At 37.4% G+C, this 23,384-nt stretch overlaps 2 protein-coding genes across 3 annotated transcripts in view; both read right to left on the bottom strand.

Annotated features, from left to right (window-relative positions):
* Positions 1 to 1,641: 1,641 nt before the first annotated feature.
* On the bottom strand, positions 1,642 to 16,516 carry LOC131803641 (vesicular inhibitory amino acid transporter-like). Of its 2 annotated transcripts, XM_059125072.1 has the most exons (4): positions 16,430 to 16,516; positions 15,403 to 15,540; positions 15,197 to 15,341; positions 1,642 to 3,546 (listed from the first exon to the last, which is right to left on the bottom strand). In XM_059125072.1, the coding sequence occupies exons 2-4, from the start codon at positions 15,515 to 15,517 to the stop codon at positions 2,250 to 2,252; spliced, it is 1,557 nt and encodes a 518-aa protein (XP_058981055.1). In that variant the 5' UTR covers positions 15,518 to 15,540; positions 16,430 to 16,516; the 3' UTR covers positions 1,642 to 2,249. The 2 variants fall into 2 exon arrangements, with proteins under 2 accessions (XP_058981055.1, XP_058981052.1); XM_059125069.1 differs by lacking the exon at positions 16,430 to 16,516 and having other exon boundaries at positions 15,403 to 16,407.
* Positions 16,517 to 20,216: 3,700 nt separating this feature from the next.
* Positions 20,217 to 23,384, bottom strand: part of LOC101897105 (putative transcription factor SOX-15) — a 59,298-nt gene continuing 56,130 nt past the window's right edge. The window contains exon 3 of the mRNA XM_059125080.1: positions 20,217 to 22,297. Within this exon, the coding sequence (XP_058981063.1) occupies positions 20,469 to 22,297 (1,829 nt within the window). The 3' untranslated portion in view covers positions 20,217 to 20,468. The remainder of the gene's footprint in view (positions 22,298 to 23,384) is intronic.

Here is a 23,384-nt window from a genome sequence, read left to right on the forward strand (position 1 = left end):
AAAATTAGTATTTGTAGTTCATAATAGATTCTAGCTTCGGTGGCGGAATATTGTATTTGTTGGTCCACGTTTTGGTATTGCCGCCATATAGTGGTACCTCCCGATATTCTTTATTTTAATGATTTTTGCCACATTTTTAAACGGATTTTTCTAAAAATTGGTATATGTGGTTCATAATGGTTGAATATTCAATATTAAGTTTTTTTCTAGTGCACACACAAGGTGAGATAACAAAACTGCAAAAAGTCAAACGCAATAATTTTTATTTTTAATTTTATTGAATGAAAGCAAGAAAAGTCGAAAATAGCATCAAATTTTGGAATAAGTTTAGATTTGTTCGAATTGGTCAGCTTTGCCATGAATTATGGCCTTCAAACGGCCAACGCAGCCCGAATGTTGCTCTTCGTTATTATTGCCCATTCCCGGAGAAGCGCTTGCTTGAGGTGATCGACACTTTGGTATTTTTAGTGCCAACCTTGTTTCCTATATTTTCCAGACACAATAGTCCAACGGATTGGTTTCCCGAGATTTTGGTAGCCATTTTTTGGCCGTTCTTGGGTGGCGCGTGCTGAGTGCGATGATGCTGAGTCCTGTTAGAATGTCCAAGGTCTGCGGCCAAAATGTTTGCGTGCCCAAGGCTTTAATACACCCTCCAAAATATTTTCAGGATAATATTCGGCATTTATTCTGATGGCACGGTCGATTAATACGAGCGGAGAGCGACCTTTGGCAAGTAAACACGATCATTTGGTTTGCTTAGAAACTGCTCGACAACGAATATTTTCTCATCGGAGAAAACCAAATTCGGCAGTTCACTACTTTCGGTCAAGCGAAGCAACTCTTTAGTTATTTTAAGTCTATCTTCTTTCTGTTGCGGTGTAAGTTCTTGTACTTTTTGGAAGTTCAATGGCTTTACCCCGAGCCTATTTTTCAATATTTGCCAAATGGAATATTGCGATATGTTCAGCTCACGAACCATTTTTCGGCCACTGCGACGCGGATTTCGATAAAGTCGCGTCTTTACTTTTCGAACCATTTCTGCTGATGTTGCAGTTTTCTTCCATCCACCTCCTTGACGTCGGGTTACGCTACCAGTATCATGATGGTACGAGACACAAAAAAATTATGCTCTAACGACAGCCACTTGTGGTTTTCCAGCCAAATATATATGAATCACACTATCACGCTTGAATTCCATTACGCATAACTTTTTTTTGGAAAATTCTCTCCAAAATTCTTTTCTACGCTTTTTAATTCTGTCACTGGAATAATTCTAACAGCTGTCGGACGAGTGGCTTAAAAATGACAGCAGTCTGAAGTTGGTTGCAGTTTTTTCATCTCACACTGTATTTGCAAATACCTGATAAGTGGCATGTCTATTCGTCGTACACTGTCTCTGTCACCGTTTCACTCGAGTTAATACGGTTATTTACATCTCTGATATTGAAGAGAACAAATGCATAAAAAGAAGTATTGCATACCTTTAGGCTTTACCTTAACCAAACAAGAAAATAATAAAAAGAAATACGTTTTTTTTAACTTTCAATATTCGTATATTTGTTTTTGTTAAAAATTAACAAATAATCATTTGTGATTTAAGGGAAACTAACTATGATTTTGTTAAAAAAAAAAAACATCCATTTATTAGTTGTAGATGTCGAATGGGGAAAAAATGAACAATTGTTTGATGGAAAAATTATAATGTCTTTTTTCTTGGGTTGTTTTACGAAAAATTAAAACAATAAAACGTTTATGATTATTAGTATTTTCATAATTTTGTTATACATTTTTCTTTTTGTTAAATTTGTGAATTATTTTATAAATATTTGTGTATAGTATAATTAGATAAATACAGTTACAATTAATATTGTTTTGGAAGACATGATTTATCTTTAAATAGTTTTTTTTTTATATATTTAAAAATTATATGTTTATTGTTATCGTTTCGCACTTAAAACTATTTAATTTTTTTCTACATTTTATTGGAAGACAATTTTCGATTTTTAAATTTAATTATAATTAATTTTGTTATTTTGATTTCTTGTTGGAAGACATTTGTTGCATTAGTTTTGTATTGTTATGTTTGTGTTTATATAATGGTTAATGTATATATTTCGCTATAAATAATATATGTTGCTCAATATTTTTCTCGAATTAAAACTAAATTTTCGGTTTTTCTTTTGTTCTAATTGAAATTTGTATGATATCTTTGTATTTTCTTTCTCCTGCTCGTTTCCTTTTCATCTTCTTTAAAATGGAAGACCGATTTCGAATGCATTTATTAACGCATTACCTGAATCATATATGCCTATTACCCCGAACAATACCCCCAAACCAATAATTATATAATCCTTGGCCATTTCCTTTTGATCCAATAGATGGCCCTTGATTTTCAAATGGAAATAACATGGCCAAATGAAACTCAACATTGTGCCGGTGAAGCTGCCAATGAAACCCATCAGAATCGAAAAGTGAGGTATGAAACATGCCATCATTATGGTAGAGACAATAACCCCTACACGAAAGCCTAAGCCCCAAACTTTTAACTCTCCATCCAAATGCCAAATGGTGGGAAATTTCGTTTTTGGTGGACCACGAAAGAAGTTACGTTCCAAAAGCTCACAGGCGGCATAATATGGCAAGGGATAGCTCAGTATAGCCTTAATGACTAAGAAGAAATTCACCAATCCCTTGAAACCCTGGGAATGCAGATTGTTGGTAATAACCTGCTGGGTATCATTTTGAAAGGTCAAAAAGCAGATGTACCCGAAGCCGGCCTTAAAGGCAGCCGCGGCAATATGTGACCAATCTAACATCCAATTGAATTTGGAACGATCTATCATATTGCCCTCCAGTGTGGGCAAAAAAATCTGTGATGTATACGAGAATACAATGACACCCAGCGAAATGGGGAAATTCTCAAAATCAATGCTCCAACGGACCTTGGACCAACCCCAATCGCCAATTTGTAAAATGCAATAACCCAAAATAACCACATTTATGACAATGTGGGACATGGTACACCAAAAGGAAAGAAGCGATACCATCTTCAAAGACTTCAGGAAACCCATTGGCAGTAGAAAGATACCAACTAACATCATCCAGGATCTAGAATCCAATGAACCCTGGGGGTAAGTGCCCGCCAACAAATCGCCACACACCACCACATACAAAATACACGTCATCAGCAGCTCAATCAGTTGGGCAATACTTACAGCTCTTGCTCCCAACTGCGGACCAAAACACACCTTTGCAATGGATACATAACTGTCGCGTACTCGTACCAATTGTCCTGTGGCTGGATCCGGCTCGTACAGGCATTGCACTAACACTTTTCCCGTATAACAGCAAATGTAGGCAATGCCCACCATGGCAATGATGGCCCAATAGCCACCATGGAGTACAGCAAATGGCAGCGATACAATGAACATACCCTGTATAGCATTGGTGACATTCCAGGCCGCTTGCATTTCATCGATTTTTGAACCACCGCCACCTTCACCTTCGCACACAAATGAACTGCCTTCGGAAGCGATGCTGCCTTGTCTAAAAGAGGGAGGGAGGGAGAGAGAAATGGAAATTTGGTAAATATTGTCATGGAAAAAGAGGTAAAAACGACGTTAAATTCAGGCAATGTAGTTGGGATAGTTGAAGACCTTGATATTTATTATATATATATTTGAGAAAGAAGTGTGCCATCCATTCAGATTTAAAAATACCCGTTCGATGCAGCTACAAGAGATTTAAGTCAAAATTTTGGCATGTTTCCATATTTCGTTTGTGAGGAACGTATTCCCCGAGAACTTAAATTATCAAATACAAACATACCGAAATCCATTTATACCATTGTATGCTGCTAAAATAAACTGTGGTGTAACTTTGAATTCAAACAAGCAGCGATGTTCGGCCGGGCCGAACTTTTTATACCCTCCACTATTCTCTTTTAGGGTGTAAAATACTCACAGAGAACTTCTTGTGTAGACTTTCAGACAATGCCATTGAAAAACGTGGCTAAAATCATCAAAATTCCAAATGTCGAGAGGTACCGTTATATGGGGGATATACGATACCGTGGACCTATATAGACAAGGGGTAAAGTAGGGGTAAAGTAGTTACAAAAACTCCTTGTGCAGAATTTCCGACAATTCCATTAAAATTTTTTCTATCTTTTTTAATTTTATTGAATGAAAGCAAAAATGTGTTTAAGAATGAGTTTAGATTTGTTCGAATTGGTCACGTTTGGCACGAATTATGGTTTTCAATGCCAATGAAACCGTAACACGCTGCCCGATTGTTACTCTGCGTTATTTTGGCCCATTCCCGGCGAAGCGCTTGCTTGAGGTGTTCCACACTTGGGTATTTTTTAGTGCCAACCTTGCTTTCCAAAATACTCCAGACACAATAGTCCAACGGATTGGTATCCGGAGATTTTGGTGGCCATTTTGCGCTGGAAATGAAGTGAGGAACCTCATTTTGTAACAATTCTTGGGTGGCGCGTGCTGAGTGCGATGGTGCTGAGTCCTGTTGGAATGTCCAAGGTCCGCGGCCAAAATGTTTGCGTGCCCAAGGCTTTAATACACCCTCCAGAATATTTTCGCGATAATATTCGGCATTTATTCTGAAGCCACGGTCGATTAATACGAGCGGAGAGCGACCATCGGCTGTTATGGTGGCCCACACCATCACCATGACCCGCGCTTGAGTTCTGGTGGCCAACCGAAGGTTCACATTTTCAGCTGACCTCTTTGGCAAGTCAACACGATCATTTTGTTTGTGTACAAAATGCTGGACAACGAATGTTTTCCTATCGGAGAAAACCAAATTCGGCAGTTCACCAGTTTGCCGAATGGAATATTGCGATATATTCAGCTCACGAGCCATTTTTCGGCCACTGCGACGCGGATTTCGATCAAGTTGCGTCTTTACTTTTCGAACCATTTCCGCTGATGTTGCTGTTTTCTTCCGTCCACTTCCTTGACATCGGGCTACGCTACCAGCAACACGGTAACGAGTGATGGTAAGAGACAAAAACGATTTATTCACATTTAAATGCTGGCCTGCTCAAACGATAGCCACTTGTGGTTTTCCAGTCAAATATAAAGAAATCACACTATAACGCTTAAATACCATCACGAATAACTTTTTTTCTGGAAAATTCTCACCTTCTCTACTTTTGTTCGCTTGTAAACAATATAATGAACTGTCACTGGAATAATTTTAACAACTATCGGACGAGTGCTTAGAAATAACAGCAGTCTGAAGTGGGTTGCATATTTCCATCTCACCCTGTACAATTATTATTTCGATGAGTTACAAACGGAATGACGAACTTTATATTCCCTCCATACTATGTATGGTGGATAGTATAAAAATAGCTTTACATAGGACTAATATTGATCATTTCCGGCTGGAAGGGAGCCAGAAATAAAATAAGAACTTTGAATACCCTCCACCATTTGGAACAAATTAGAAAATTTTCAAAAATATAAAATCCATTGAAAATTCTGTTAAAATATTTAAAATACCTAATACCGGAAGGTGCCGATATATGGGAGGATATACGCTATTGTGGACCTATATAGACAAGTCTATGTCTGAGGGTAAAGTACTCACAAGGAACTCCTTGTGTGGATTTTCAGATAATTACATTGGGATATGTGGCTAAAATCATAAAAATCCCGAATATCGGGGGTACCGTTATATGGGGGATATTCGATATTGTGGACCTATATAGACAAATACCTTTCAGGGGTAAAAGTGCTCACAAAGAAATCCTTGTGTGGATTTTCAGAGAATACCATTGGAATATATAGCTAAAATCATCAAAATACCGAATAACGGGGGTACCGTTATATGGGGGCTATACGATATCGGTAATCTATATAGAGAACTCTATGTCAGGGGTTAAGTACTCACAAAGAACCCCTTGTGTGAAATTTCAGACAATTCCGTTGAAAAATGTAGCTGAAATCATCAAAATACCGAATATGAGAGGGTACCGTTATATGGGGGATATACGATACCGTGGACATATACGGACAACTCTCTTTCAGGGAGTAAAGTACCCACAAGGATTATCAGACAATTCCGTTGAAAAATGTGGGTAAAATCATAAAAAAACCGAATATATATACGATATTGCGGACCTATATAGACAATTCCGTTTCAGGGGTAAAGTGCTCACAAAGAACTCCGTGTGTGGATTTTCAGACAATACGATTGGAAAATGTGGCTAAAATCATCAAAATACTGAATATCGCGGGGTACCGTTATATGGGAGCTATACGTTATCGTTAACCTATATAGAGAATTCTCTGTCGGGGGGTAAAGTGCTCACAAAGAACCCCTTGTGACCATTCCGTTGAAAAATATGGCTAAAAACATAAAAATATCGGGGTTACAGTTATATGAGGGCTATACGATATCGTGGACCTATATAGATAATTCTCTGCCGAGGTATAAAGTTAGCACAAGGAACTCCTTGTGTGGATTTTCAGAGAATTCCGATGAAAAATGTGGTTAAAATCATAAAAATACCGAATATCGGGGAGTACCGTTATATATCCCCCATATTGATATCGTGGACCTGTATAGACAATTCTCTCTCACAAGGAACTACTTGTGTGGATTTTAAGATAATTCCATTGAAAAGTGTGGCTAACATCATCAAAATACCGAATATCGGGGGGTACAGTTATACGGGGGATATACGATATCGTGGACCTATATAGACAATTCTTTTTGAGGAGGTAAAATGCCCACAAGGGACTCCTTCTGTGGATTTCAGACAATTCCGTTGAAAAATGTGGCTAAAATCATCAAAATGCCGAATACCGGGGGTACCGTTATATGGGGGCTATACGATATTGTGGACCTATATAGATAATTCTCTGCCGAGGTATAAAGTACCCACAAGGAACTCCTTGTGTGGATTTTCAGACAATTCCATTGAAAAATGTGGCTAACATCATCAAAATACCGAATATCGGGGGTACCGTTTGTTGGGTCTAAAATGATTATTTCGATGAGTTACAAACGGAATGACGAATTTAATATACCCTCCATACTTTTTTTGGTGGAGGGTATAAAACTGCACCTGATTCTCTTGAAAATGTTGCTGAAGATCTAAAAATCACATATATGAAATGTGGACTGCAGCTCTGTGCTGATCTATGTTGCCCATTATAAATACCAATCATTTCAAACAAGCTCTATCTGAGCTCTATCTTGATTTTAAAATTCCTCCTGGAATTTTAAATTTTGGGCCTGTAGTTTGACATTTTTGGTTTGTGACGCCATTTTTAGTTCTCAGGGAATAGAAAGTTCCCTGCGGAACTGTAGCTTAGCATAGCCCCTTCAAAGCGGTTCCGACCATCTATAAATATTTTAAAGGCCCTATACCATACTATGAGGGGTATATTTAGTTTTCAATTCACACGCATATACTTTAGTCATGTATAATTTGTGATATTAAAAATTGCATATATATTTCCACGATTTTTCATTGGCCTCATATAACGGGATTTTAGTTGTATTTTTAAATCTAATTGGCTGTAGATCGGCAGTGTATATTCCCAGCGGACAAAAACATCGTTACAAAGAACTGTCCATATAAGTGGTGTGGATGTCATAAAACGGTTTGGTATTCAGACACATTTTTCAACGGAACTTCCCAAAGTTAGTATTTTAAGTTCTTAATAGATACAATTTTTATTAACAGATAATTGTTATGTAGGTCCACTCCATATAAGGTGACCCTCAACATTGTTATTAGACACATTATTTTACGCACTACTTCCCAAATTGGTATTTTGAGATTGAAATAGGTCGCACTTTCTGGACTATTTTTTTGTATAGCCCTCTTATAACAGAAGAGATCGAATCTCGGTATTTTGATGATTTAAGCCATATTTAAATAAAATTGTTTGCACTGAAGTATGTTTTGGATGGTAGGTAATTTTGTATACGGTCCCAGCTTTATACATAACCCCAATATAAGTAGACTTTCCAATATTTGGTGAAGTGAAATAACTGTCTGACTGACCTAGAATAACGGCCAAACGGGCTGAAGTTAAATCTTGAAATTTTGAACGAACGTCCGTCTTGGTGCGCAGGCGTGTTAAAAGGCTGGGTTTTTGGGATTTCGTACTAAAAGTGCACAAAAGGTATTAAAATGTACTAACAATTTAATACTTTGTATTGGACAAACGGAGTAAGCTAGAAAATTCAAAAAAGATACTAAACTTCTAAAATGGTACCATTTGGGAATATGTCAACGGTTAGAACTTAAAACTTGAAATGTGGTATGAGGAAACAATTTTGAAAACTATGTTTGACAAATGATGGTGATTTTGGAAATGTGTACTACAAGTGAAAGAAAACAAGTAAAAAAGCTGTAAGTTCGGTCGGGTCGAACTTTGAATACCCTCCACCATTTCGAACGAATTTGGCAATTCTCAAAAAAAAAAAAAAAAAACAGTAAAGAAAGTCTTAAAGTCGGGCGGGGCAGACTTTATGATACCCTACACCACTTTGCTAATTTAGTAGAGCTCCGCATAACAATTAAACGTTTTAATGGGAGAATTCAATCATACACGCTATGATTATAATTATAATTTAAAATTCAAAGGACTAAATATGCCGAAGTATTTGTATCTTTTAAATTCGGACTTGTATTGCCCATTTGGTGCACAATTAATGGGAACCGATCTCGATAAAATTTGGCAAAGATATTTCTGAGCTGTATTTGATATATTTCCCTAAATATCGTTGATACGGAGTGCATATTACGGCTGTGGGTAACAAATATAACAAATCGGATGAACAGTATATATGGTAGCTAAAACTATATCAGAACCGATCTTCACCAAATTTAACATACTAGCTTCTAGACTCAATTCAGTCGTAAGTGCCAAATTTCATCAAATTTGGGCAAATATTAGACGTTTGGTGCACAATAAAAGGTAAATCGGACGAAGTTATATATGGGAGCTATATTCAAATCTGAACCGATCTCGATAAAATTTAGCAAATGTATTTCTGAGCTGTATTTGATATATTTCCCCAAATATTGTTGTTACAGGGTGCATATTACGGCTGCGGAGGACAAAATTAACAAATCGGATGAACAATATATATGGGAGCTATAGCTATATCTGAACCGATTTCGATCAAATTTGGCATACTTATTTTCAGGTCCAATCTGATCGTACGTGCAAAATTCCATACTATTCGGACTGATATTACACGTTTGGTGCACAATAAAAAGCAAATCGGACGAAGATATATATGGGAGCTATATCTAAATTTGGACCGATTATCTCCAATTTCAATAGGGTTCGTCCTTGGGCCAAACAAATGATTTGTGCAAAATTTCAACTGGATAGGGCAATAAATGCGAACTGTACTTTGTTTACAAAAATAAATGGAGAGACGGGCGGACGGACGGACGGACATGCATAAATCGACTCAGAATGTGATTATATGCAGATCATCAAAATGAACTATGGGTCTATCTCGTTTCCTTTTGCCTGTTACAAACAAATGCACAAAGACATAATACCCTGACCACCTTGTGGTGTAGGGTATAAATATCGGGATGTACCGTTAAATGGAGGCTATACGAAGACGTGAATCTGGACAGACAATTTTCTGTTTTAGGCTGTAGTATCTATTACGAACTTCAAATACCAAATTTGAAACAATTCCGGTGAATAATGTCGCTAAAATCATCAAAATACCGAATATCGGGAGGTACCGTTATATGGGGGCTATACGAAGACGTGGACAATTTCCTTTCATTGGCTGTAGCATCCATTACGAACTTTAAATACGAAATTTGAAACAATTCCGGTGAATAATGACGCTAAAACCAACAAAGTACCCAATATCGGGAGGTACTATTATATGTGGGCTATACGAAGACGTGGACCTTCACAGACAATTTTCTGTCTTAGGCAGTAGTATTCATTTCGAACTGCAAATACCGAATTCGAAACAATTCCGGTAAATGATGTCGCTAAAATCATCAAAATACCGAATATCGGGGGGTACCGTTATATGGGGGCTATACCGAACCGTGGACCTATATGGCCCATTTTCCATACCAAAAGTCCTGCAGATATAATATACATTTGAGAAAAATTTTATCAATCTACTTGATTTCGTTCGGAAGCTAGAGTGATTTCCACAGACGGACAGATGGACTCACTTCGTAAATCGACACAGAATTTTATGCTGATCAAGAATATATATACTTTGTGGGGTCTAAAATGTATATTTCGAATTATTACAAACGAAATGACAAACTTAAAATACCCTCCATACTATGGTGGAGGGTATTGGGCATTGGGTGAGGTGATAGAGATACAATTCTGATATTTGATATAGATTTAGTTGTTTTTATTAACAAGTACATTTCCAACAAGATTTCATAAAAATTCATGTTCATTTTATTTATTATACCCTTCACCTTGAAAGGGAGGGTATATAAACTTTGTCATTCCGTTTGTAACATCCCTAAATATTCATCGTACACCCCATAAAGTATATCTAATCATTATCATCATAAAATTCTAAGTCGATTTATGTCTGTCTGTAGAAATAACGATGCTGCCCACATTAATTGTCGTAGAGCTTCAAAATTTGGCACAACAATTTTTATTAATTATTTTATTTATTGGCACAACAATTTTTATATGTTATTAGAATGGCTGGTATTGAAAATGAGATATATGGGTTCACGTTTTATAGCCCTCATATAACGGTACCTCCCGATATTCTGTATTCTGATAATTTTCGGCATATTTTCCACGGATTTGTCTAAAAATTGGAATATGTATGTCATAATGGATGGGTTCTGGTGGAGAAATATTGTATGTATAGGTCCACGTTTTGGAATAGCCACCATATAACAGAACCTCCCGATATTCGGTGTTTCGATGATCTTTGTCACATTTTTCCACGGATTTGTCTAAAGATTGATATATATAGGTCATAATGGGTTCTTGCTCCGGTGGCGGAAAATTTTATGTATATTGACCCATTCTCTCTTTTCATTAGTCTATGGCAGTATTACCCAAAGTATGGGTCGAGTGTGGAAAATATAGTTTGAGTCCCGAAATTTGGGACGATCTTGAAATGTTACGAAGTGCAGTTGGTAGTAAATACCACACCATACAACTCGATGACTCCACGCACGTTTAAGGCCTGTATCCACTGCCTATGTTTGTGTTTCATATATTAGAAGAAAATGTGTATGAAAATATTTTGTTAGGTAAGGAGAATCAAGCGAAGAAATTTTCAGTTCAATTGATTCTTTTATAAAAGAATAAAGGTTGGAATGGGACGGTATATGTCCCTGTGTTTTGTGGTATATAGACATAGGTATTCTTCATACGTCTCTTCTTCTACAAACTGAGATACGTGGGTTATCCAGGGGCATGAAATATCAATATACTTAGAAGGAAACAAGTAAAAAAGCTGTAAGTTTGGCCGGACCGAACATTTAATACCCTCCATCATTTGGTATAAATTTGGCAATTTCCAAAAAAATAAAATCCGTTAAAAATTCTGTTAAAATCTTAAAAATGCCGAATGCCTATACGACGACGTGGACCTGCATAGACAATTTTCTGGCATGGGATGAAGTATCCATTACGAACTTCACATGCGAAATTTGGAACAATTCCGGTAAATAATGTCGCTAAAATCATCAAAATACCAAATATCAGGGGGTACGGTATATGGGGGCTATACGAAGACGTGGACCTACATGGCCCATTTTCTGTTTTATGCTGCAGTATCTATTATGAACAAATACCAAATTTGGAACGATTCCGTTAAATAATGTCGCTAAAATCATCAAAATACCGATATCGGGGGGTACCGTTATATGGGGGCTATATGAAGACGTGGACCTATATGGCTCATTTTTTGACTTAGGATTTAGTATCTATTACGAACTTCAAATGCCAAATTTGAAACAATTCCGGCGAATAATGTCGCTAAATCATCAAAATACGGAATATCGGGAGGTACCGTTATATGGGGGCTATATGATAAATTGGACCTACATGGCCAATTTACGAACTTAAACTGCCTACTGGCAAAATATACATGTGTGCAAAATTTTAGCCTTCTATCTCAATTTGTTCGAAAGATAGCGTGATTACAACAGACAGACAGATAGACAGACGGACATGGCTAAATCGTCTTAGAACTTTACGCTGATCAAGAATATATATACTTTGTTGGGTCTGACATTAGTATTTCGAGGAGTTACAAACGGAATGACAAAATTAATATACCCTCCATAGTATGGTGGAGGGTATAAAAACGAATAGCTATATTGAAACCCTAATTGTAGAAACCCAAATGCAGCCAAAGATAGACATACTTTCTGGAATTGCCGAGCATATATCATTGTTAAGAAATAACTTTGATACTAATTTCGCTAACGAAATAAAAAAATTCAAAAACACGAATTGAATATGTTACTCATTTCTCGACCAACTAATATGTTGACAAAAGCAAGAGAGGGAGAGAGAGAGCAAGAGAAAGAGAGCTCACTGAGTTATCGGAAGATACATCACAGACATAGTTTCAAACCTAAACCATTAACAAAATTCTGGCTTTAGGTTGCTGGGAAGTATCCTTGTCTGTTTGATGAAGTTATCAAAGTCCTTCGCCCCCAACCATCTCATATCTATGTTGAGAATGAATGTTGTTAATATTGAAATTGATGCTAAATCTATAATGCAAAAACTAGAAAACACATACGTCCTTCCTATTGAAATAAATTGTTTGTACGCTGTTTTAACATTAAATCAAAAATATATTGCAAACTGGTATTACCAATAGGTGGGTCGGAATTATTTAACTCTCTGGTGGATCTCAATCCAGTAAAATTTGGGAACCACAGGTCTAGGGCATTAGCAGCTCATCATAAAACAACTGAACGAACTGCTAATCGAACGTGCAAAATGGTACGAGAACATTTTTCCCCAGTAACATTCAGCTAACGCTTAACTCACAACTGTAAACATTTCTCTCTCTTAAGTAGTTCTCAATAAATGCTCCCTAGCGTAAAACGACAAAATTTCGAGTAAAAAAAACACATATTAGCTTTTTTATACCCTCCAATATGGAAATGAAAAATAAACTCATCATCCGTTTGTAACACCTCCAACTATTCGTTGAGTATAAAATTCTAAGTTGTAAAACGAGCATCCTTAGTATGCCCGTAGAAATCAGATAATAGCCTCAATTAGACCTTAGAAATTTGGCACAATAGTTTGCATCGTGTCTAGGATGATTGTATTGAAACGTGATCTTTACGTTTTCATATAGCCCCAGAAAACGGTACCTTCAGATATTCAGTACTACTTCGTCAGCGAAAAGTCCACCTTAAATTTTTTAATTCGTACCAACGTAATGACTTTTTATACCCTCCGCCATACATAGTATGGAGGGTATATTAAGTTCGTCATTCCGTTTGTAACTCATAGAAAAAATAATTTTAGACATAACAAAATATATAATTTTTAACAGATCAGTCTTTTGTCTGTAGGCAGGTTAAGTTCGAAGATGGGCTATATCGGTCCACGATATCGAATGATTGTGCCAATTTTTTAATGAAATTATTTGAAAATCCACAAAAGGACTTCCTAATGAGTACTTTACCCCCGGGAAGAGTATTGTCTATATAGTTCTACGATATCGTATATCCCCCCATATAACGGTACCTCCCTTATTTCGGTATTTGGATGATTTAAGCTACATTTTTAAATGGAATTGTCTAAAAATCGATAGTAGAAGCACTTTACTCCTGGAGGAGTATTGTCTGTATAGGTCCACGATATCGTATAGCTCACAAACAACGGTACCCCCCCCCTCGATATTCCACATTTTAACGATTTTAGGGACAGATTCCACCGGAGTTGTTTCAAATTTCGTATTTACAATTCGTAATGGGTCCTACAGCCCGTGACAAATTGCGTATGCAGCCCCTTTTCTTCGCATAGCCTTCATATAACGGCACCTCCCAATATTCGGTATATTGATGATTTTAGCGACATTATTCACCGGAATTTAAAATTTCGTATTAAGAGTTCGTAATAGGAACTACAGCCTATGACAAAAAATTGTCTATGCAGGTCCAGGTCTTGTATAGGCCCCATATATCAGTACCTCCCTTTCTTTAACACAAAAAGTTCTTCAAAATCTTTCAATTTGAAGTTAAACGAAGAGAATATTAGTAAAACTATTGCACAATGGAACACCCACCTCCATGTCTGAACCACAGACATCAACTTAATATTAAATTTGAGGATTCAAGCCCTATCTCTTCACCCAAGCCCTATCTTTCGTGCAAATATAGGAAGCATTTCCAAACCACCGCCCAGTCTTAGACACAGTTACCCAGTGCTAGATATGGTAACATTCGGTACTTTTCATGTAACTATAGTGCATATCTCCAAAACCACCTCCTCATATCCAGGCTACACATGAACAGCGACTCCAATACCAAGATTTCAAGCACTATATGTGCACAAAATACCAAATTGTACCAATTATAGTAATTTTTGTGTACTTAAAGGACACATTTCCAAAACCACTTCTTTATCAAATTTTAAAAATTCCAGCTTTATTCGTTCACCTTAAACCAAACAATTCCACATTTAGTACAGTTCACACACTTAGTGCATATTTTCAAAACCACCTTTATATATCAAACTGACTTTCCAACCTGTGATTCTCTTTCCGTACACATAATACCAAATGGTACTATTTTAGAACTTTCGTTATCTTAAAGTACGAATTTCTAGAAAACCTTCGGTACATCTATCCTGTACTACAACAGTGCCCCAGTGTCAAATTGCAATTCTCGTACCCTTTTAGTACGAATTTCTACAAAAACACAGACATATCACACAGATTTGTGAACCACAACAACCCTCGTGCAAAATTTCAAGATTCTAGCTTCAGCCGTTTCGTCTGGGCGTTGATTCTCAGTCAGTCAGTTATTTCACTACACTTTTATATGCATAGACATAGACTATTGTCCAAGGAAATCTGCCACTATACATGGGATAAAATGCGGTTTCTCTAGTTATTGAAAAAGTAGTTTTTTTCTGTTCCCCAAAAGTAATCAAAATAAGGGATCTTCGAGCAAATTTTATAATCATTTACTCACCGTATAGCATCTGCTTGCTGATATCGTCCATCATATTCATTGAATGAGGTCGTTTGATAGCCTTCACCTTTTGCCTCTCCGCCATCGCCTTCATCCATCCAACCGTTTGGATTGCGAAAGGGATTTAATTCTGTCGGTCTATCATCTAAAAACATACGAAAATAATACAAAATTCCGAAAAAATATTTCAATTTTCTAAAACTTACCGGTAGTTCCATAGGTATTCTCATCGCCCTGGAACATGGCCTGTGTACTGTCGGGCTGTTGTGGCATTGTCGGTCTACCACCACCAGGTTGTTCATAGTCCTTCTTATCGGGCATATGTTGGCGAGCAGTCTGAACGGCTACATTGAGGATATTTTTCAAAGGTGGTAAGGGTGCCGATTTCAGTTTATTTAAAAAGGCCATGATTAAATAATTCCAATGCTAGACGAAGTTCGAATGGTTGGATGTAAGGATGGATGACGGCGACGATGTACAACAATGAAAGGATGTAAAGCAGGGTGGGTTGCGATAACAGGGGTGAAGGTGGCTTTGGTTCTCTTTTGTATGTTTCTTTCGTTGGCGTTTGACTGCTGCTCTACTCTACTACAACTACGATGCTGACAACTGTGTTGCGTTGAATAATGCTTTCAAAAGGGGGCCAATTTTGTGGGTGGGGGTATTGCCAAAATTTAAGTAATTTTCTTGGGGTTCCTTTAAGGAAACCTTTTTGGATAAAATGAAAGGGATACTTTTTTATCCCCAAAACCAATACCAGGGGAATTGATTTTTTCAATTATAACTTCGTGGTTTCGTTGATTTTCCCCAATTCGAAAATCTTTTCAATTTTTTTTCTAATGTTATACATTTTTTTTCCTCCTTTGCAATGATGGCTTTGATCCACTTTTTTCCTGCTTACATTTGGCCCATTAATAAAAACGACATTTTCTCCAACACAATGACCGTTGTAGCACCGTAACCAGCAAACAATGAGTGCTGAGATGGACAGGCAGACATACAGATAGAAATCGATACAAATTATAATTTTTTTTCTTTTGGATTTTGAGATTTGGTTGGTGAACACTAAAAACTGAAATGGTAGTAAAATTGTTTTTTTTTTAGGTTGTCAAAATTACGGCTTATATTCAAATGCTACACAAAATATTCATATTTTCGAAAGGATAATAACTTGAACTACATTTTTATGATTTTTTTTATTGAAAATATAAAATGTTTCAATGGAATATTTACTCTTTTTTTATGTAACGTTATAACAAGTAACTAACGCCAACAAAAATTTAGTGTAAAATGTGGATTTCTATCCTTCGTTTTGCCTTACATTGCCAAAAAAATTTTCATAGTCGTCGTTGAACGCATGCTCCTGAAATTCCTTTTTGAACATCCCTTATGGAAACGTTACGGATGCACCATTCACAATGGCATTTGTCAACAGGGATGTATAAGTGTTTTGATTGCGTTGAAATTCCGTTACAATGGTGGTGGTTAAATATGTAACAGGGTGTTGGTGAAAATCTGGTGGTGAGTATTTTATGGAGTTTAATGGGTTCAAGCTCCGGTGGCGAAACATATGTATGTATTTCCACGGTTTGGTATAGGCCCCATATAGCAGTACCTCCGATATTCGGTATTTTGATGATTTTTGCCACATTTCTTCGCTTATTTGTCTTAATTCTAGCTCCTTTGGCGAAACATTGTATGTATAGGTTCACGTTTTTGTAAAGCCTCATATAGCGGTACCTCCCGATATTCGGTATTTTGATGAGTTTTTGTCACATTTTCCCATGAATATGTCTAAAAATTGGTATTTGTGGGTCATAATGGGTTCTAATGTTTTCTTTACCCTAATGTTTTCTTTACCTTGGCCGTGCCAAACTTTCTATACCCTTGAAATAAACTGGAAAATTTTCAAAAAAAAAACCGTCGGGAATTACCGCTCAAATGAAAACCGTTATATGGATGTTATACGAAGATGTGGTCCTGCATAACTAATTTGTGTCATAGACTGTAGTAACTGTTCCGAACTTTATATACGAAATTTGAAACAGTTCCAGTGAATATCGTCGCAAAAATCATCAAAATACCGAATATCGGGGAGAACCGTTATGTAGGGGATATATGATATGGTGGACCTATATAGACAATTCTCTTTCAGGGTGTAATGTATTCACAAGGAACTCCTTTTGTGGATTTTTCCATTGAAAAATTTGGCTGAAATCATCAAAATACCGAATATCGGGTGTACCTTTATAAGGGGGCTATACGATATAGTGGATCTATATAGAAAATTATCTTCTAGGGGATAAAATACTCATAAGGAACTTTTGTGTGCATTTTCAGACAATTCCATTGAAAAATGTGACTTGACCTGCCTGCAGGCAGAAGACGTTTTGATTGGAGCGTGATTACAACAGACGGACGGACAGTTAAATCGACATAGAATTTTACGTTGATAACTTTGTTGGTTCTAAAATTATTATTTCGAAGAGTTACAAACGGAATGACGAACTTATATACCCTCCATACTATGTATGGTGGAGGGTATAAATATTTATCCAATTTGGGCTGATATTACATATATGGTGCACAATAACCGTAAAATCGGATGAAGATGTATATATATGTATATATATATAAGAATCTGAACCGACCTCGATGAAATTTGGCAGAGGTATTTTAGAGCTGTATCTGATGCCCGGTATCAAATATCTTTGTTTGGGAGTGCATATTACGCATGTGAGGGACTTTAAGGCCAAATCGGATGAAACATATATATGGGAGCTATAGCTTTATCTGAACCGAGTTCAAAATTTGATGCACTTGCTTTTAGTCTAAACTCCGTCGGAAGTCCCAAAGTTCAGTCCATTTGGGCTGATATTAGTCATTTGGTGTACAAAAATCCTGAAATCGGATAAAGATTATATCCAAATCTGAACCGATCTCGATAAAATTTGACAAAGGTATGTAAGAGTATGCAGCCCAGAAGAAGGGTGAGATGAAAAAACTGCAACCAAATTCAGACCGATGTCATTTCTAAGCAACTCGTCCGACAGCTCTTAACATTATTCCAGTGACAGCTCATTATATTGTTTACAAGTGTACAAAAGCATTTTGTTGAAAATTTTTCAGAAAAAAAGTTGTTCGTGATACAATTCAAGCGTGATAGTGTGATTTCTTTATATTTGGCGGGAAAATCACAGGTAGAGCACTCCGGCATTTAAATGTAAATAAATTTTTTGACTCTCGTACCATCGCTCGTTACCGTGATACTTTTAGCGTAGACCGATGTCAAGGAAGTGGACGGAAGAAAACAGCAACATCAGCATAAATGGTTCGAAAAGTAAAGGAGCTAAATGGCACGTGAGCTGAACATATAGTAATATTCCATTCGGCAAATATTGAAAAATGAGCTCGGGGTAAAGCCATTGAAATCGCAAAAAGTGCAAGAACTAACACCGTAACAGAAAGAAAATAGACTCAGAAGAGCTAAATAGTTACTTCGCTTGGCCGAAAGTGGTGAACTGCCGAATTTGGTTTTCTCCGATGAAAAACATTCCAGCAGTTTGTAAAGAAACAAAATGATCGTGTTTACTTGCAAAGAGGTCAGCTGAAAATGTGCACCTTCGATTGCCACCATGGTGATGTTGTGGTCCGCCATAACAGCCGATGGTCGCTCTCCGCTCGTATTAAACGACCATGGCTTGAGAATAACTGACGAATATTATCGCGAAAATATTCTGGAGGGTATATTAAAGCCTTGGGGACGCAAACATTTGGCCGCAGACCTTGGACATTCCAACAGGACTCAGCACCATCGCACTCAGCACGCGCCACCCAAGAATGGTTACAAAATGAGTTTTCTCGCTTCATTTCCAGGCCATAAAAATCTCCGGATACCAATCCATTGGACTATTGTGTCTGGAGTATTTTGGAAAGCAAGGTTGACACGAAAGTGTCGATCACATCAAGCAAGCGCTTCACCGTGAATGGGCCAAAATTCCGCTGAGTAACATTCGGGCAGTGTGTGACGGTTTCATGGGCCTTTTGAAGACCATAAATCGTGCCAGAGGTGACCAATTCGAACAAATCTAAACTTATTCTAAAATTTGATGCTATTGTCGACATATTTTGCTTTCATTCAAATAATTTAAAAAAAGTAAAAATTATGGCGTTTAACTTTGTTGCAGTTTTTTTTTATCTCACCCTGTATATACCCTCCATACTATGTATGGCGGAGGGTATAAAAATGTATCCAATTTGGGCTGATATTACATATATGGTGCACAATAACCGTAAAATCGAATGAAGATGTGTATCGAAAGTATATAAAAATCTGAGCCGATATCGATGAAATTTGGCGGAGGTATTTTCGAGCTGTATCTGATGTCCGATATCAAACATATTTGTTGTGGAGTACATATTACGCATGTGAGGGACTTTAACGCCAAATCGGATGAAGCATATATAGGGCAGCTATAACTATATCTCAACCGATTTTTTGATGTACTTGCTTCTAGACTGAGTTCGATCGGATGTGCCAAAATTCGGGTCATTTGGACTGATATTGGCCATTTGGTGCACAATAAACCTGAATTCGGATGAAGATATATATGGGAGCTATATCCAAACCTAATCCGATCTCGATAAAGGTATTTTTGGGCTGTGTACAATAGCTGGTATCAAATATTATTCTTCTGCAGTGTATATTACGCATTTGTGGGAGTTATTGTTCCGGCATATCTGGGTCAAAAAGTGGATATTGGTGAGAAAGTGAATATTTTTGGTATGGCTTCTTTAACAAATCTAGTTTTTCCCACATTCCGTCAAAGGGCTTGATGCACGCAGGATTGACAGTAGCAATTAAATGATTCTGCTTCTTTAAAAAGTCTAATTTAACGCATTCCGTTATCCTTATAAAAAATAAAAATACTGATTCAAAATATGTTTAATCCATTTTCTTTTATTTACAAAATTCACTTTATATCATAATAAACAATATTCGTTTACACAATAGATTTTCATTTTTAACAAGATGCAATACTGGGATGGATATCTCATGAACGAGTGGAATGATACAAACAAAACTTGCTACACACATACAAAAAAAAAAAAAAAAGATTACAACTACTATTGATACTAATACAGTATAAATGAATTTATTTTTTATAAATTAAAGAAGAAAAGCAAAAAAAAATGTTTTATATGCGATTAAGTTGAATAACGCAGGATGTTGTGGTCCAACGAAAATTGCGGAATAACTCTCCAAATAAAATCAATTACTATAGCAGGTTTTGCGTACACCAGCCAAAATATTACTAATTTCTTCATCACGCCTCGATTCGATAAGCATTTCTCCCACACCCAAAACTGTGCCCGAGTTTGGAACCGTTCCGAAAACTTGCGGATGATGATGGTGATTATGGGCATGGTGATGATGATGATTGTGCGGATGGCTGGCATAGGAAGACGTTGTTGACGACTGTACAAGGCTGGCGGGCAAGGAAGGCGTTGTTGCGGCACTGGAAGTTGTTTGTGTCATATTGATTCCGCCACCAAGTTGCGAGGGTGAATTGTTACCGCTATCCCCGATGTGTGACATTTGTGTCGACAACTGGGGACTGTAATGATTATAATGAAGGTAACTTTGATTTTGATTGTGAGAGGCGACCTGACCATAAACTCCCCCTGCCAATGAACTCTGCTGCAATGGCAGGGCCAGTTGGAGGGGAAACGATTGCCCAGCCAACGAGTAAGGCAACTGACTATAATAGCTACCACTGGAGGTAGATACCACCATGGGATTGAAGGTTTCATAGCTGTCGTAATTGTGATTGGTGTCGGGATATTTGGTCTGCTTCAAAGCATTGATACTCTTGAGAGTTTCATCTTCAATATTGCCGGCATTATTTTCACTTGAGGCCGAGACGTAATCACTATCGACAAATTGGGATCCATGGGCAGCGGCTGCATGGGCACTGGAGGTATAACGCAAATAATCCTCATAGGTAACATTTGGGCTTACGTTGTAGGCATTGGAGGCTACCAAATAATCTCCGGATGGTGACACACCTGTCTGTGCGAGACGCGTCGAATCTAGCGCCGAAAAATTGATGTCGCTTTGATGCAAATGCTGTGAGCTATAACCCAAATGCATGCCACTGCCACCGGAGGAGTTGGCATGGGCCATTGCCGTTGTATGGCTGCTCAAATGGTGTTTATCCTCATCCAGACTCGATACAGGAGGATAAAATGTACCCTTAACCGAATGGCCATGGTCCAAGAGACCACGATTTGTACAGGTCACATACATGCCGCGGCCGGCCACCACTGACATCGATGTGGCACTTAGCGGGTATGTATGGGATGAGATGGATGTTTCAGCGCTGTCTTTACTTTGTTTTTGTGACTCTTTTGAGTGTTTCGTTGAGTTTGTGTTGCTGCCTGGGCGATTTCTACCCTGGTTCTTTGGCGAACCCGTTAAGGTAGGGTTTCTTGAGCCAATTTTCTTGTAGGTCGCTGAAGAATTAGGCGATGCAGTGCCATTCGACTCCTCAATGGCAAAACTACTTCCCGCCCTCCCTGAACTCATTTCCACACTTTGTGCCGTCGCTGAGGATGGTTGACAATTTAAATATTCCCCATTATCAGCTCCACCACCTCCCGCTCCTCCTCCGCCGCCTGTTAATTCCGGATTACTATAACAATCCAAAGAACTGGGAGAATAGTTCGATCTTAAGGTCTGTTCATAAAGACTGGTGGTGACGGCCCCACTTGTCGGTGGTAATTGTATTTGTGGTGTGGAGTTCCTTTGATTTGAACTCGTTTCATATGTCCCCGAAGACATGGAGTTTGAGGGTGGTGTTGCCGCCGATTTTTGTTGGTTATTCGCGCTTTTATTGGGCGATTGACCCCCATTGGGGTTGGTTCCATTTTGTTCCTTTGCCACGCCATTGGGTTGCAGGGAACGCATTTTTGATTGTTTCCTTCGCCGTGGACGATATTTATAGTTGGGATGTTCCGTCATATGTATAACCCTGAGACGTTCAGCTTCTTCCACATAGGGTCTACGATCTTGAGGTGTTAGAGATCGCCACTTTTTACCTGAGGAGAAAAAAAATGAAGAAGAAAATGTAATTAATTTGGATATAAAATATATGTGTACGATAATTTTTCCAATAAAAATTACTTAACAATTTGGACTGAAAGAATTTTCTTTCTCGCCTACAAATATTTTGAAAAAAGTTGTTCAGAAAAATTACTTAACAATTTGGACTGAAAGAATTTTCTTTCTCGCCTACAAATATTTTGAAAAAAGTTGTTCAGAAAAATTAGATATGAAAAAATAACACTGTGCAACACAATGTGAAAGTAGAGCTAAAACTGAAAGTTACGTGTATTGGCATTTTGAAAGTTTACATAACAAAGTAATCTAAAAAGATTCCTTGGAATGCATACATTTAACGCAAGTTATGGTATTCAACAAATTTACTTGGGTCAAATAGTCAAAATCTTATTTTAATGTCCGGAATTCAAAATACTCCTTAAAACGACGGCATGAAAGGCTAAATTATTCTTCAATAAATTCCACTACAAGTCAACTAGAAAATGAAATCTCTATTTCCAAATATATCAGGAAAATATTTTCATGAATGTTACTACAAAAATACATTCTATTTATACCCTACAACACTATGTGTTGGGGGTATTGTAAGTTTGATTGTGCCAGAATTTATGTAACACCTCGAAATACTGGTTTCCCACATAGGAAAGTATATATGGATCTTCCTAGCTCGCCGAGCTTAGTCGATCTAGCTATGTATGTCCGTCCGTCCGTCTGTCCGTCTGTCCATGTTAATTTGTAATCACGCTACAGGTCGCAATTATGGTTCGATCCTAACGAAATTTTGCACGAATGTGGAGTTAGAGTCAGAATAGAAACCTATTTCTTTTGAAGATGATCGCCAAATGTTTAGGGGTTGAAATGGACCAAATACTGAAAAAATGCCGGATTTTGCAGTAGCTATACAGCTCGCAATTATAGACCAATCGACGCGGAATTTCGCATGTAGGTAGAGTTTAGGGCGGGGAAGAAGCCTACCAATTTTGGTCATCAAATAATATTTAGCGGGTAAAATAGACCATATATTTTGTGTTGAAAAAATTCAAAATTTTTCATTAAACCGCGAAT

Source organism: Musca domestica, unplaced genomic scaffold (assembly GCF_030504385.1).
Source record: "Musca domestica strain aabys unplaced genomic scaffold, Musca_domestica.polishedcontigs.V.1.1 10, whole genome shotgun sequence".
Classification (NCBI taxonomy): Eukaryota; Metazoa; Arthropoda; class Insecta; order Diptera; family Muscidae; genus Musca; species Musca domestica.